General features: G+C 59.5%; 6 protein-coding genes across 7 annotated transcripts; 4 read left to right on the plus strand and 2 right to left on the minus strand.

The window, feature by feature from the left end:
* The first annotated feature begins 237 nt into the window (after positions 1-237).
* Positions 238-1,355, plus strand: SDRG_14163 (hypothetical protein). Its single transcript, XM_008620272.1, has one exon. The coding sequence runs from the start codon at positions 335-337 to the stop codon at positions 1,262-1,264; it is 930 nt and encodes a 309-aa protein (XP_008618494.1). The 5' UTR covers positions 238-334; the 3' UTR covers positions 1,265-1,355.
* On the minus strand, positions 1,262-7,719 carry SDRG_14164 (the record flags this gene model as incomplete). 2 transcript variants are annotated; one of them, XM_008620273.1, is made up of 13 exons in its annotated part: positions 7,509-7,655; positions 7,264-7,463; positions 7,090-7,218; positions 6,854-7,043; positions 6,712-6,807; positions 6,637-6,665; positions 5,063-6,591; positions 4,880-5,017; positions 4,612-4,829; positions 2,022-4,568; positions 1,827-1,976; positions 1,749-1,781; positions 1,360-1,701 (listed from the first exon to the last, which is right to left on the minus strand). In XM_008620273.1, the coding sequence occupies exons 1-13, from the start codon at positions 7,653-7,655 to the stop codon at positions 1,360-1,362; spliced, it is 5,748 nt and encodes a 1,915-aa protein (XP_008618495.1). The 2 variants fall into 2 exon arrangements, with proteins under 2 accessions (XP_008618496.1, XP_008618495.1); XM_008620274.1 differs by having other exon boundaries at positions 1,262-1,781; positions 7,509-7,719.
* Positions 7,720-8,042: 323 nt separating this feature from the next.
* SDRG_14165 (O-sialoglycoprotein endopeptidase) lies at positions 8,043-9,420 on the plus strand (the record flags this gene model as incomplete). The annotated part of the gene is made up of 8 exons (XM_008620275.1): positions 8,043-8,562; positions 8,608-8,671; positions 8,719-8,808; positions 8,857-8,932; positions 8,981-9,050; positions 9,099-9,174; positions 9,224-9,322; positions 9,378-9,420. The coding sequence occupies 8 exons, from the start codon at positions 8,043-8,045 to the stop codon at positions 9,418-9,420; spliced, it is 1,038 nt and encodes a 345-aa protein (XP_008618497.1).
* On the minus strand, positions 9,401-10,456 carry SDRG_14166 (hypothetical protein; the record flags this gene model as incomplete). Its single annotated transcript, XM_008620276.1, has 8 exons — positions 9,401-9,416; positions 9,440-9,501; positions 9,552-9,584; positions 9,636-9,737; positions 9,790-9,849; positions 9,895-9,938; positions 9,985-10,081; positions 10,133-10,456. 8 exons carry the CDS (start codon positions 10,454-10,456, stop codon positions 9,401-9,403), a joined length of 738 nt encoding a protein of 245 aa, XP_008618498.1.
* A 508-nt stretch (positions 10,457-10,964) lies between these two features.
* SDRG_14167 (hypothetical protein) lies at positions 10,965-12,175 on the plus strand. Its single transcript, XM_008620277.1, has 3 exons — positions 10,965-11,380; positions 11,434-11,716; positions 11,761-12,175. Exons 1-3 carry the CDS (start codon positions 11,058-11,060, stop codon positions 12,079-12,081), a joined length of 927 nt encoding a protein of 308 aa, XP_008618499.1. The 5' UTR covers positions 10,965-11,057; the 3' UTR covers positions 12,082-12,175.
* A 1,077-nt stretch (positions 12,176-13,252) lies between these two features.
* Positions 13,253-14,402, plus strand: SDRG_14168 (hypothetical protein). The gene is made up of 3 exons (XM_008620278.1): positions 13,253-13,651; positions 13,704-13,986; positions 14,042-14,402. Exons 1-3 carry the CDS (start codon positions 13,329-13,331, stop codon positions 14,360-14,362), a joined length of 927 nt encoding a protein of 308 aa, XP_008618500.1. The 5' UTR covers positions 13,253-13,328; the 3' UTR covers positions 14,363-14,402.
* Positions 14,403-14,651: the final 249 nt, after the last annotated feature.

Here is a 14,651-nt window from a genome sequence, read left to right on the forward strand (position 1 = left end):
TCGTCGCACGTTCTTCACCGCAGTGGACACCGTATGAATCAGAACGACCAAAGAAGCTTTGTCCTTGCGGGTTGCAGTGGTCGCTTTCGCCCTTTATCTATCGTCCTGCACAAGTCGTAGTTGAGCCAAAGATCGGTCGCGCCCATTTGCCAATGATACATGACGTGGCCGCCTGCTGGTTCGTGAATGTGTTTTAAACACGCACGTTACCCAGGTGACCGCATTATCCGGAAGGAACGGTAAACTCGATCTTGCGTGTCGCAGAGCGGCTTTCCCTCAACGCCGCAGCAGCGCATTTGCGGATTTCCCTCCGGTCCCTCACTCAGAACTGATCATGTCGACGGCCAACTACCACGACGTGCAGCTGCTCGATGGCGGCACCGGCGAAGAGCTCTTCCAGCTCGGCCTCCCGGACGACCGCAAGACGTGGTCGGCGTATGCGCTCGTCCATCCCGAGTACAATGCGCTCGTGCGCCAAGTGCACGAGAGCTTCTTCCGCGCCGGCTCCAAGTACGTCACGTGCAACAACTACACGGTTACTGCGTGCTCGGGCTTTTCGCTGGCCGAGATCCAGCAGTACACGACGCTGGCGGGTGCGCTCGCGGTCGAGGCGCGCACAGCCGCGGCGACGCCGACGGCCAAGATTGTCGGGTCGCTCCCGCCACTCACCGAGAGCTACCGTCCGGACCTCGTGCTTCCGGCCGCGGACGCCGTGCCCGTCTACACGGTCATTGGCGATGCCCTTGCGCCGTACGTCGATATCTTCACGGCCGAGACCATGTCGTGTATTCGCGAGGCCATCATGGCCATCGATGGTGTCGCCCATCTGAAGAAGCCGATTTTTATCTCGTTTACGCTCGGTAAGGACGGTGCACTGCGCAGCGGCGAAGCTGTCGATGCGGCGATCCGGGCGGTCGTCGCCCACTCGCCGCTCGTCCAAGCCATTCTCTTCAACTGCTGCGAACCCGAGGTTATCACGACGGCCTTCAAGGGCTTTAGTGCCGAGCTCGAAGCCGAGCTGCGCTTCAAGGGCATTCGCTGGGGCGCATACGCCAACGCGCTCACGCCCGTGCCGGAAGGCTGGACGCTCTCGGGCGCCGAGGCCGCGCAGCCGCTCCGCGAAGACATGTCGCCGACCACGTACCTCACCTTTGTCGACGCCTGGATCACGCATGGCGCGACGCTCATTGGCGGCTGCTGCGCGATTGGGCCCCAGCACATTAGTGCGATCCGCGACTTTCTGGCCGCCAAGACCGCTGCGTAGAGGTCGCATAACTCTGTTAGTACATGTTATAGACTCGACCACAAACTGCGTTGAAACAGCAGAGGGTGGAGGGTCGAGGGTCACATTCGGAACTGTTAAGCGACGTACTCGTGGAGCAGCCACATGCAAGCGGCCTCCACGTCCTCTGTCCAGACGTCCATGTCGTCGGTGGCTTTGCGACTCAAGGCCGCGACAAGCGATTCAAAATTGGCCTGCGTCTTGAGCGCTGCGTCCACATGCGTCAGCGCGCGGAGGGCGTCGGCGGCGGCCAAAACGCCGATGTCGTCGTACGCGGTGCTGAGCGACTGGACATAGTCGTCAAACGGCAAGTTGCGCCCGAGGACTTCGTACGGGTCGACGCGCATGCGTGGCACCGCGGCAGCGATCGTCTTGTCGTACGCGGTGCGCAGGAGCGGCGGCAAGCGCGCCAATAGCACCTACAAAGGCGTGCTCAGATTCCATTGCTTTCGCGTACCCGATGAACCTGGGGGGGCGCAAGGGACCCGATCATGTCCTCCTACAAGAACGTATTTCGACAAGTGGCATTCCTGCACATGTGTACCTCGGGTGTGTCGGACACGAACGAAGCTTGGCTCGACGAGTATGGCACCTCGGACGACTCGAACGAGGCGTGGCTGCTGTACGACGACGTGTGTTTCTGGGACGCCAACGACGCGGCGCTGGGATTGTTGGATACCTTGGCTGTAGGAATCTACGTTACTGGTGAGTCGTTCAACCATAAACCGTCGAGCGGTACATCGGATGTGAACGAACTTTGGCTGTACTGCTGCGAGAGATGCGACGACGCCGTGTCCGACTCGATACCTCGGAGCTCGTGAGAAAGTGCGGCGACCTGTTCCCTGCTTGGCGCCGTCGTTTTACGTGGCAACACGTCCTCGTCGTCGCTGCCCGGCGACTCGTCGCGGGGAGTAAACTCGACATCAAATAGGTCGGGAGGCGTCGGCTCGTCGACAGAGGAGGTTGAGGCGCTCGGCTCGTCGGACGCCGTCGCGGTCGCTAATTCTGCACTGGGCAATCGCGCTTCTGTCTCTTCCTTGTGTGCTGTCCACCGTGTGGCGTCGTTGATGGGCGTATTGGGGATAGGGTTATCGACTTTGCAAACGTCGTTCTCGGGCGTTGTAGGACCCGGGGCGTGGAGCGTAGCACTGCGTGTTAACGATGTGGCGGACGATGTGTGCGCGGCCGCTCGACGCAGGGCGTACTCTCGGTACGCGGTCTGTAGCACAGCGGCTGCAATGTGGTGTGCACTAATGTCGGCAGGCGAGACTACGAGCGCTAGCGCTTCAATGGCGGCGGCTTCGCGCGCGATATGCCGCGTCACGAAGCCTTCGACGCTGAGTTGTTGGTGCATCTGGCGTCGCACCACGTAGCCCCGGATCACGGCTTGGATGGATGTTGCAGCTATCGAACGCACCGAAAATGCGGCGGCGTACATGCTTAGCGCTGTCTCGATGGACGCGCGCACGACAGTCTCAGCGGCACTGCACAAGACGGCGGTATCTTGCGAGGGATGCTGTCGCACCGCGTTGACCGCAGCCGCTGCGAGTATCTGCACGACGGCCTCAGCGCCATCTTGACCGTGGCCTCCCAAGAACGCGGCCATCCGGTCTCGCAGCGCAGCGTGTAGACTGTGTGCATCCGTCGAGGCCGACCATGCGGCGTGTGCGTTAGCAACGCATTGATCGACGGCGTTTGGGCAGGTGTTAGCAAGGCACTTGAGGACGACTTGGAGAGACTGGTCCTTGGAAGCGTCGTGAAAGCTCTGAAGCGCAGCGCAGATTCCACGGACAGCTGCGGCGTGCACCGTGCTATGTGGATGACGATCGGTTGTCGCTATTCGTGTATCCAACGACGCAGCCGTTGCTGTTGGGGCAGCAGACGCGGCTTCTTCTTCGTCATTCGCAACGTTGCTTTCGCCAGAGACGCTGCTTGGCGCCGCTGTGGCGTCGGCCACCAAATCATCTTGGACTGCATAGAGGGCCTCGTACGACGTGGCGGCAGTGGTACGAAGGGGGGCGGCTTCGTTTGTGGCAGCCACCAAGCCTGCTTGTGGGCAGTCGCTGGTGCCGGAGGCGACTGGCGCGCTCTTCCAAGTCGGCAACAATTTTCGCACCAAGTACCCTCGTCCGACTGCTTGAATCACCGATGCTGCAAGTTGTTGTATCGCCACGTCCACTCGGCGATACGTTTCAAGCACCGCGTGGCGAGCGTTTGCGAGTAGCCGCTTTCGCACTGCGACGCCGCGACTTAGTGCTTGGATTGTTGTCGCTGCGCGGTCGATCACCACCGCCTGCACGAGATCATTGACGTCGTCGTTGCGCAGCTTTGGTAGCACAATCTGCTGGCGAACAAGGCAGCCGCGTACGAGGGCTTGAATCGACGTTGCAGCGATCGCTTGGATCCCAGAGTTGGCCGCGTCCCGGGACTGCGCGATCCGGTTCTTGATACAAGTTGCGCTGGCGAGAGCGAGGCGGGATGCCATGTCGGCTTCGTCCGAGAGCAGCGCCGTACGCGGCGTCATGACGTGGGCATATATGTAGTCGAGGCAGGCGCCAGTGAGTCGCTCCGACATGCGCGTCGTCAACTGCCACTCGTCATCGACACGATCATGGGTCTTCTCGAGAAACGCATGAGCTAGGCGACTCGCCATGGCTTCGTCCAGCTGCGTCGAGCGTTCGGCGTCATCACGTCGCCGTCGGTGCAGCCAGTCGATGACCGCACGGGATAGATCCACCGCCATTGCATTCTCGTCTGTCAGCACCGTCTCGGTGTGTGCCCGCACGGCAGCACCCAGGGCGAATGTTGATGCTTCGGCGAGGCGCTTTGCCATCTCTACTGCGTCCGCGGTGGCCAACGAAAGCTGCTGCTGGCGCGACTGCGAGAGGGCGTCCGAGATGGCCTGTGCCAATCGCCATGCCATTTCTCGCTCGCCGCCTTCGATGCGTCGCGCCACTTCGTACGTCGCCTCCGTCTTGGCCAAATATCGTCGCCAGGCGTGCTGCACGACGTGTGCTGCCATGCTGTGAATGTGACGGGTACTAGTGCGCCGTCGCCGCGACTGGTGTCGCCGGACTACACGCTGGATCTTGCGGCTCGCTCCGTCATAGCCAGCACGCAGTGCAATACAGAGGAGACGACATTGATGGCCGCGCACAATGGCTTGTATGGTAACCGCTGCGCTCGACCGCATGAAGCGCAAGGTTGCAACGTGACGTCGGCACCAAGAGCCTCGGAAAACGCGCTGCAGCGTTGCGGCCGCGCATGCGCGGTCCTCTACTTGCATCTACAACCAGTATTACCACGCCAGTATCGATCGCCGCGTGTACCGCCGACGTCAGCTCGCGCTGTATGTGGTAGCGCGAAATGACGTGCGTGCTGAGGTGTCGGGCGTACACTTGCAGCGCGCGCTGGCGCACGGCAAAGCCTTTGCAAAGCGCTTGAAGCACACTGGCTGCGACGTGCCGAGCTTCGCGTTGCTGGGCCGCGAGCTGCTTGGCCCGCGGCAAGACCCGGTTGCGACGCACGGAACGGCCTTTCACGACTCCTACAAATAGGATCGTCGAATACGTCGCTGGTCCAACAAGTTGTCTGTACCTTGAATGACACTGGCGGCCAAGTGTTTGGCTTCGCGTTGCTGGGCGGCCAAGAGGTCGTCTCTGGAGATGCGGACCTCGAGTTGCTGTGCAAACTCGAGTGCATGTTCTCGTCGAGCGGATGCGACTTTGGCAATACCTACATTGCAGTTATGAGTCGTAGCATGGAACTCTCGCCACGTACTTGGCTCTCGCGGCAGCTCCGAGGAATCGGCCGGTGCGGTTGGTAGAGGCAGCGAAGGAATCTCGGGTGTACGCGCGGGCACCTCGACAGCAACGGCACTGGCCTTCTCGGCGTCAATCCAGCGTTGGGTTTCTGCATACTGAGCTTCCAACGCGACCTGCGCCGCGCTAGCGCTCGCCTGCGCCGCATCCGCCTTGGCCATCTCTTCCTCTGCAATGAGCGCCTTGGCCTTGGCTTCGCGCTGAGCCAAGAGTGCTTTGACCTTCTCCGCTTCCTGAAGCGCTCGTAGCGCTCGGGCTTTCTCCACATCGTTGAGTGCAAGGAGCTGCTTCGTCTGCGCTTCCATTTGGGCCAGTCGCTGCTTGAAGGCCGCGGCTTCGGCTTGGGCCGCAGCTTGCTTGGCCTCGGCATCGCGCAACGCGGCTTCGGCTTTGGCCCGCGCAGCTTCTTGATAGGCAAGAAGATCGCGCGTTTCAGCTTCGCGCACCGCAAGCTCTCGCTTGGCTTCGTCGAGTAATCGGCGCTCTTGGGCGCGAATCGCAAGTTCGCGTCGCGTCGCCTCCAGCTGCTGCGCCTCGCGCATTTGCGCCTCGCGCATCTGGCGCCGGTAAGCAACAAACCACCTCCGCACGAGATACATGCGCACAATGGACTGGATCACGATGACGCAGTGTAGCCGGTAGCGCTCGGCCCGCGTCGGCGACGGTGCTCCCCAAGCAGCCCGGGCTCGCGGCAGGCGTCGTCGCACACGGTGTCCGCGGTAGTGGGCTTGGAGCTTACGCGCCGCGACGTCGTGTATTCGTTGCATCTCGAGCTGTTGGCGATGTTGCTTGGTGATCTCGTGGGGCCGAGTATCCGTATTGGTACTGTCCGTCTCGACTGATTGCCGGAGCCGCTTGAGGTATTCGATGTGCGACACGCGTGGTGGCAGGCCCGTGGTGCTGGAAAGCTCGATTTGGTGGGCAAGCGTAGCCCGCGCCTGCGGTCGCCGGACGTCGACGCGCTCCATACGCACAGCTGGCGACGGTGCTTGAAACACTTCGACAATCTCCTCGTCCGAGTCCGAGTCGAAAAGGTTCGTTGTGATCGTCGTTTGCTGTGACGCCGATGGCCGAAGTTGGGCTTCGGACGACGCGGCCGATGGGGCATCCAAGTGCACCTTGCTGCGTAATGAAGGCATCGGAACAGAGCGCGTCGACTGCTTGTGCGGCGGTGCAGCGATATGGGCACTGGTGGGTCGTCGACTGTACGGAGGTGGCGGCGATTGTCGGTCCGGGGGCGCGACTTTAAACGCCGACGCAGCCGCTTCTGCCGCCGGGCCTTTGGCTTTCAAAAAAGCCGCAAACGTCGGTTGCTTGGGCGGCGACGGCGCGCGGTCGTGCCAGCGTCGACCTGCCGTATCCGGCGGAGGTCGCTTCCTCGACGCCGTTGTCGGTCGCGTTGCTTTGGACGGCTGTGTTGGCTTGTAGGAATGCGCCGTGTCGGCCGCCGGTGCGACGTGACGGCGATGCGACCGCGGTGGGGCAGTCCTACGTTTTGCTTAGCATGCCAAGCGTGCGTCATGACGGTCGTACTCGACAGGCAATGGTGCGGTAGCGTGTTTCTACGCCAAAAACTCAAAATCACTCGATCCGAGAGCACGTTCGTACCTTCTTGGCAGCATCGTACGAGGTCTTAAACGTCTTCCAGAGATTCCCGTTATTCTCCTTGTACTTGAAGACCATTTGCAGAGCTTTCTTGTACCACTGGACGCCACTTCTTACCTATCTATTGTGGGAAGTTGCGTTTTACCTGGAGACTGGCGTCGCCCCGTGCGTTAAACTCCATCTCGACCGCCAAGTTATGATATGCAATGGCCAACGCGACGATCTTCTCTTCGCGGGACTGCGCGTCGAGGACGTCGCCGCCCATATCGCTTGTGACGAGCTCTTCTTGTGCATGAAAAATGGCCGACTGCGCATGCTCGAGGGCCACGTCATGACTAGCAACAATCAAGTGGCCTCCAATACGACGTCGATGTAGCGTACCGGCCGAGCTGGGACTGGATCGCACACAGGTTCAAGTGCGTCACCGAGAGATTGCGAACGCTGGGCGTCGATGCACCGAGAGACGCGGCTTCCGAGAGGTACTTAAGCGCGGTCTTGAGCTTGTGGAGGCTACACGATCGGCTCATGCACCAAGGGGAGATGTCTGGAGCGTACCGCCGGTAGTAGCACCCAAGGTTGTTGTACGTCAAGATACGCAGCGACTCGGGCGACGCAAACTTGCCGGGCTTGGTGAGTGCGTCGGCCTTGAGGAGGAGGTCGAGGCAGAGCTCGTGGGCGCCGGATGCGAGCTGCTCCATCGCGTGCTGATTGTACAGGAGCACGACGTCTTGGAACATCTTGCACACGTCGTCATGCTACACGCGCATGCTATGCCATGACATGATATAAGGAAGGTCTACCTCGGGGCCTAGCATGCGTCGCTTGAGGAAGAGCCCTTGCTCCAAGCACCCGAGCGCTTCAAGGTCGAGCTGCTTGCTCTGGAGCGTCGCGACCATGCTGTCCATCATGTCGAGCAAGGTAGTCGTCGCTTCCATCGTCGTCGCCATGGCGCATGGGCGGGCGGGCGGTCGGCGCGGGCTTGCTGCGGTGATCGTTACTTGCCGTTTCCGCGGAAACCGAATAATCCCGTGCAAAGCCCATACGTATGCATTTATAGAGGTTTCAATGACCAGATTATGGCTGAAAACGCGCTCCACTGTGCTGCAGGCGTCTATCGGTGCTGTGTTCAGCCCCGAGGAGTAGAGCTCATGTAGCGTAGCTCGTCGTCTCAACGATCTAGTGCTTGCTGACGACCATTGCATCGAGTTAAAGTACGATGTCAAGCCCGAGGTTGAGGTCGCGTTGACGACCAGTAAATTGCTGAATCGGGTCCATGCCAATCACGGTGTTGGGTTTGAGCAATAAATTGATTTTTGCATTGTCCAGCCGTCGCGATGAGTGGTGGCCCGATCTATGCGCTGGGCATTGAAGGCAGCGCCAACAAGCTCGGCGTCGGCGTCCTCGTGCTCCATCCTGACGGCAGTTGCGACATCTTGAGCAACCCGCGCAAGACGTACATCCCGCCGGCGGGCCAAGGCTTCCTTCCGCGTGAGACCGCATGGCACCACCAAGTCCACTTTGCGCCGCTTGTCCGGCTTGCGCTCTCCCAGGCGAAGATCAAGCCATCGCAGCTGCATTGCATCTGCTACACAAAGGGCCCGGGCATGGGCGCGCCGCTGCGGTCGGCGGCGGTCGGCGCGCGCATGCTCTCGCTGCTGTGGAAGAAGCCTCTCGTGGCCGTGAACCACTGCGTCGGCCACATCGAGATGGGCCGCGCTGTGACCAAGAGCGAGAACCCCGTCGTGCTCTACGTGAGCGGCGGCAACACGCAGGTCATCTCGTACTCGATGCAAAAGTACCGCATCTTTGGCGAAACCATCGACATTGCGGTCGGCAACTGTCTCGATCGCTTTGGTACGACCATCCATCGACGCCTCCGGAGCCTTCAACCTTGTCTAGCACGCGTGCTCGGCCTCTCGAACGACCCGAGCCCAGGCTACAACATTGAGCAGCTGGCCAAGGAGTTCGTCCACGTCGTGCCATACCGCGGTGGCTAATTCGATGTGGTAGCGGCTCCAAGTACATTGAGCTGCCCTACGTGGTCAAGGGCATGGACGTGTCGTTCTCAGGCTTGCTCTCGTTCATTGAGAAGGAAGCCAAGTACGCTCTTCTGCTATTGCTTGCTATTGCGCTGACAATCGCGACTAGAGACAAACTCGCGTCCGGCGAGTGCACCAAGGCCGACCTCTGCTACTCCCTTCAAGAAACCATTTTTGCCATGCTCGTACGCGACCTCTGGCGCAGCATGGACGACTGACCGTATGGGTGCTAGGTGGAAATCACGGAGCGGGCGATGGCGCACTGTGGCCAAACCGAAGTGCTCATCGTCGGTGGCGTTGGCTGTACGAGTTCTTTCAAACATTGGGAAGCCTATCAACCATCGATACTAGGCAACAAGCGTCTCCAAGAAATGATGGAGATCATGGCCAAGGACCGCCAAGGTCGCGTGTGTGCCATGGACCACCGGTGCTGTCCCTAGACACCTTGATTGTATGCGCACTGCCCGTCGTTGTAGGTACTGTATTGATAATGGCGCGATGATCGCCCAAGCCGGCGCCCTTCAGTTCCAGCACCTCGGCCCGACGCCGCTCGCCGAGTGCACGTGCACGCAGCGGTATGGCCTCCTTGAAGATGCTCTTAACGTTGAGCACACGACGACCCTTCTGTAGGTTCCGTACTGACGAAGTCGACGTCATTTGGCGCCAAGGCTAAGCGCTCGGTCTCCGCGTACTGCGGCGTGACAGCATCGTAGACGACATTGGCCGTCAGAACAACACCCAGAGGCGTGTCGACCTACAAGCGAATATAGGATGCTGCGTCGCTTGCTGGCGTCCGTGTCGTACCGTCATGTCATCCGTCTTTGGGGGTTGAAGGAGCTACAAACCACTGATGTTACTGGCGACGCGAGGTCCGGGGCGATGGCGTACCGTTTGCAGCTCGCTGTGCTCGGCGTGGCGTGTCTCGTAGTCGCGGAGTACGTACGTCGTGTCAAAGCTGTGATAGTAGCGCGCATCGTGGAGCTTGACGCACTAGTCAGACCCTTGGTAGTCATTGTATCCAGCGATATGAAGATGGCAATACCTTGTTGTCGACGCGGGCAAAGAAGCGGCACAGAATGAGAAAGCCAAACGGCATGACGCGCTACATCGTGGCATGTGCATATGAGGTCGGAGATGCTGCGCGTACGAGCTTGACACTGCACTCGACGTCGCCGAGGTCACGCACGTCGTCTAGATGCAGTCCGTGATTGCACGCAAGACGCTGCCGGCGACAGACCTTCAAAGAGGATGACGTCGTCGTAAAAGAGGATGGCGGCGTGTTCGCGCAGCCGATCGAGTGGCAGCGTCTCGCATGTCGACTGCGGCGTCACGTGCTAGAACATGCCCCCGCGATAAGCAACGCATGGCGCAGAATGATGGCGTACCTCGGGATGCGTCCCGCGGTACGCGCACGAGTACGTAACGTCGAATGCGGTGGCCTCGACGTGGTGCGCGTCTCGCTGGGCGGTCGCCCACGTCGCGAGCGCGTCTTCCGCGCAAAAGGCCACGCGCCAGCCCGACGCCTCGTGCGTCGCCTGCAAGAGGTTGTCACCAAAGAGCATTTCGGGCAGCGGTACGTGCGGCAAGTGGAAGCGGTCGCTCATGGCCGACCGCGCAGTCGAGCTCAGCGCGCCACGCTTGGTGGTCTCGAACGTCCATCCAGCGTACGCAAACACATGGCGGCCGTCGACCACCGCTGGCTGGGCCATGGTCGTTTCGTGGCAAATCTCAACAGTGTCTTTGAGTGTCGCTTGGCCAAGATACTGTTGCCCATGACGTGGCGGTCCACCAGAGGCCAGTGTCGTGGAGGCAATATTGCGATCTTCGCTTCGTCTCGTCGCGGCCCAACCACGCATTTGCTTACTTTACACACTGCTTGCATGTGTCTACCTGTCGAGCGCCGTCTTTGAGGGCGACTTGCCTTTGCTCGTACTTAGAGAATAACAGTACAAGATAATACTAGAGGACAGTCGTTCAGAAGGTGTGTTCGCAGCTTACTCGCAATGTCGGAGCCGCACCACAGAGCATCCTCAGTAGCACACCTTGGCGCCAAGTCGGGGTCATGCCAAAGGGCAAGCTGCCTCGACCGACAGCCCATTGCCGGATTACCGTACACCACGGCCACTCTTGGTGTTGGATCGTGGCTGCAGATTTCGAAATCGACAAAGTCCGCAATCGCTGACGTGATCCGCGCTGGCGTGCGCCAATCACATGGCAGCAGACTGCGTATACAGCAACGTACGAACGAGTTGTGGGGCGAGTGGCCGGCAGCGCACGGACGCTTCAGAGATCAATCTTCCGCGCCTCGCCATGCAGCGCTACGCCATGGCGCTGACCTTTTACGCGCTCTGGGTCGGCTCCATCTTTCTCTTTCAAGGCGCCGTGCTCACACTTCTCTGGAGTGCACACTACCGGTGGCATGTCGTCGCCTTCTACGTCGCGTACGCCTCGTGGCGCTACCTCTCACCTCTCGACACGTGGCCGCTCGCGCAGCGTTGGATGTTGCGCATGAACGCAGCGTGCCAGTACTTTCCGTCGCGGGCCGTGGTCTTTGAGAAGGGTGCCACCGCGCCGCCGCCCGACACGAAGGCCATGCTGGCCTACCACCCCCATGGCATCCTTGCCTGCGGCTGGTAAGACATCCTATAGCACTAAGAACCTAGTCGAGGCTGATGCGCTGGTGTAGGGTCGCCAACGGCTTTGCCGACTCCGTGTTTGCGCCGTCCCAGATTTCCTGGCTTGTCTCGGAGCTGCTCTTTCTCATGCCACCGATCGCCAACATCATCTCGTGGTTTGGCTGCGGTCCCGTGCACCGCGTGAACTTTGAGGCGCTTGCAAAGCGGGGTCGCAACCTCGCGCTCATTCCCGGCGGGTTCGAAGAAGCGACCATCTACGCCTTTGGAAAGCACCGCGTGTATCTCAAGGAGCGCAAGGGCTTTATCAAGCTCGCGCTCCAGTACGGCTACAAGGTAGTTGTCTCTCGACTCTATTGCTTTACGAGGCAACCGAGTAGGTCTACCCAGTCTACACATTTGGGGAAGAGCGCACGTATCTCGCTTTCCAGCCAGGTCTGCGTTTTCGCCTCGCGCTCAACCGGTTTAAATTGCCCGGCGCGCTCTTCCGAGGCCTCTGGTGGTGCTTCTTCCTCCCGTTTGCGTCACAGACAATGACAACGGTGGTTGGTGCGCCGATGCAGCTACCGACGCTGCCGTCGCCGACGCCGGACGATGTGCGCAAGTACCACGACGCGTACATGGAAGCCCTCAACGCGCTGTTTGAGCGCCACAAGGCAGCGTACGCCCACGACCCCAACGAGACGCTGACGTTCTTTTAACGAACGAGTCCAGGCACGGTATAGCTGTCCTCGCAACACCGAGACTTCACAAGAGATGTCCCGCTCTTGGCTGCTAAATGTCTTGCTACTCGGCTATTACTTGAAGGGGCATGAGTTTCTATGGATGCAGCGGGAAGAGGTTGGCTCTGGTCCACGCGCGGTAGAGTGGACTGATATCACCCAATGTTTTCGAGCTCAACAACTCGACTACGCCACGCAGAGGTCGACAGAAGAGCGAGCTACGTCGGCACGAGTGCGATCAGCCGCCACACGGTTCCCACCCGACCATGCGCAGGATTCTTCGTGCCCCTGTTGGATCCAACACAAACGGAGCGTCGTCGGGTCACCTTAGCTTGAAGGCAAGGCAAGTTTGAAAAAAATCGGCTGAAGTTTTCAGCGACCTGGCGCCAACAGGCAGCGCAAGGAACCGCTTCATCGATAGACGGACTGCGTGTCGTCGCGGCTTGTCGCGTTGACAAACCCAGACGCCGCGAGCTACGTCATGGCCACGACGCGGCCTCGGCGCCAGCGTGATGCAATGTCCAGTGCTCTTTGGGATTGGGCCGCGTATGGACGGCTACGAGGAGGACCATGTACCATCATCACACCGTACGTCGACTCGACACGCGACGCATGATCACTTGCGATATCCCATAGATCCACGAGAGACAGTGCCGAATCAGCCTACATTGTCGGGCGTGGCTGCTTGTGCCATGCGTGTCATTGATGATAACGTTGCGTTAGCCTACGTGGCAACTTCCGTAGCCTAGACTGTAGCTTACAAAGAACAAATAAGTACTTATGTGCTTATTTCATTAGGACTTCGCCGACACACTAAAAGCAGAGAAATGCCATTCGTTAGGCGCAAGGACTGGCCGAACGCTAGGATACTTCCAAGACAGCTGATTTGACGCACACTATTTTAGCGACCTTGCCGTTCATGCGTTGCTCGCGTGCCTGGTATTTTCATCATGCATGCAAGCCCGTGCTTGGTATATATATACGAGGTGCACTGCGTCCAACGCGGTGCCATAAGAACAAAGCCGCTCGGAGAGAGCAATGCTCGACCGGATAGGAAGAACACTATTATTGAAATGTGATATAGTGTAGAGTGGCCGACGGCGCGCGTCTGTCACCCCTGGCGGCTTGTTGACACTCGATTCGTCAACAAGGGTGAACAAGGGTCATGGGCGCGGCTTCGTAGCTCATTCTGGTATTTCCTTCGCTTCGGCCAACCTGTCCAGACAATGCTGCAGTACTTGATGTACGCCGTGTTCTACTCGGTCTGGGTCGGGTCACTTCTCTGCTTTTACCTCGCGCTCGCGGCCATCGTGGTCACGGACCTCCGCTTCTACCTCATCCCGTTCTTCGCCATCTACTACAGCTACCGCTACTTCATCTCGCCGCTGGCGCCGTGGCCGGCCGCCCAAGCATTTGCGTACAAGATGTTCAAGACGCACCAGTATTTTACCGAGCAAAAGGTCGTCTTCGAGGACAACATGGGCGCACCGGCTGCCGACTCGAAGGCGCTACTTGCCTACCACCCCCACGGCGTTCTTAGCTGCGGCTGGTACGATTCTTTCTCTTTAAATTTGCGGAAAGACTCATATCTTATTGCATAGGACGACCAACGGCATTGGCTGCGAGACGTTTGCGCCGTCCAAGATCCAATGGCTTGTCTCGGACGTGCTCTTCAACCTTCCGGTGATGGGCGACATGATCTCGTGGGCGGGATGCGGCCCCGCCGGCAAGGAAAACTTTTCCAAGCTCTGCGGCCAGGGCAGCAACATTGCGCTCATTCCCGGAGGCTACGAAGAGGCGACGACGTACAACTACGGCAAGCACCAAGTCTACTTGAAGAACCGCAAGGGTTTTATCAAGCTCGCGCTCAAGCACGGCTACAAGGTGCGCCCGGGCCTTTTTTTTAGTTTGGGTTTTGGTGGATTGAAAGTCATTTTAGGTCTACCCCGTGTACACGTTTGGTGAAGAACTCACGTACACGACGGTCAACCAACTGCTCAAGTTCCGTCTCTGGCTCAACTCGTGGAAGATTCCTGGCGTCGTCTTCCGCGGCAAGTGGTGGTGCTCGGTCCTCCCGCATGACGAGAACGCGCTCGTGACCGTCGTCGGCAAGCCCCTCGAGCTGCCGCTCATCGAACACCCGACGTGGGAGCAGGTCGAGAAGCACCACGCCGAGTATATGACCAAGCTCCAAGAGCTCTTTGACAAGCACAAGGGCGAGTACGCCAAGGACCCCAAGGCCACTTTGCACTTTTTGTAATTACTTGTCGAAATGCAAACACTGTATGTGAGATCATCCACTGGTTCAACATCGAAAGTCCCCCTTGTCGTGCTGGAAGAAGGGACGTGCATCGCACGCACGTTCGCCGCGCTTTCGAGGTGCGTGACCAATGGACCGACGCTGGTCGTGGGCTCGTGTCGCTCCCACGTGGCCATAAGTAGCGCCAAATTTGACTACATTTCCTGGTTCAAGGGCAAAAAGGGGCGCGTCGGCCCGTGGGAGGTGCATCGTCACATGCGCAGGCAAGGACGCGGTGGCCATCTCTCTG

The sequence above is a fragment of the Saprolegnia diclina genome, assembly GCF_000281045.1.
Source record: "Saprolegnia diclina VS20 unplaced genomic scaffold supercont1.68, whole genome shotgun sequence".
NCBI lineage: Eukaryota > Oomycota > Saprolegniomycetes > Saprolegniales > Saprolegniaceae > Saprolegnia > Saprolegnia diclina.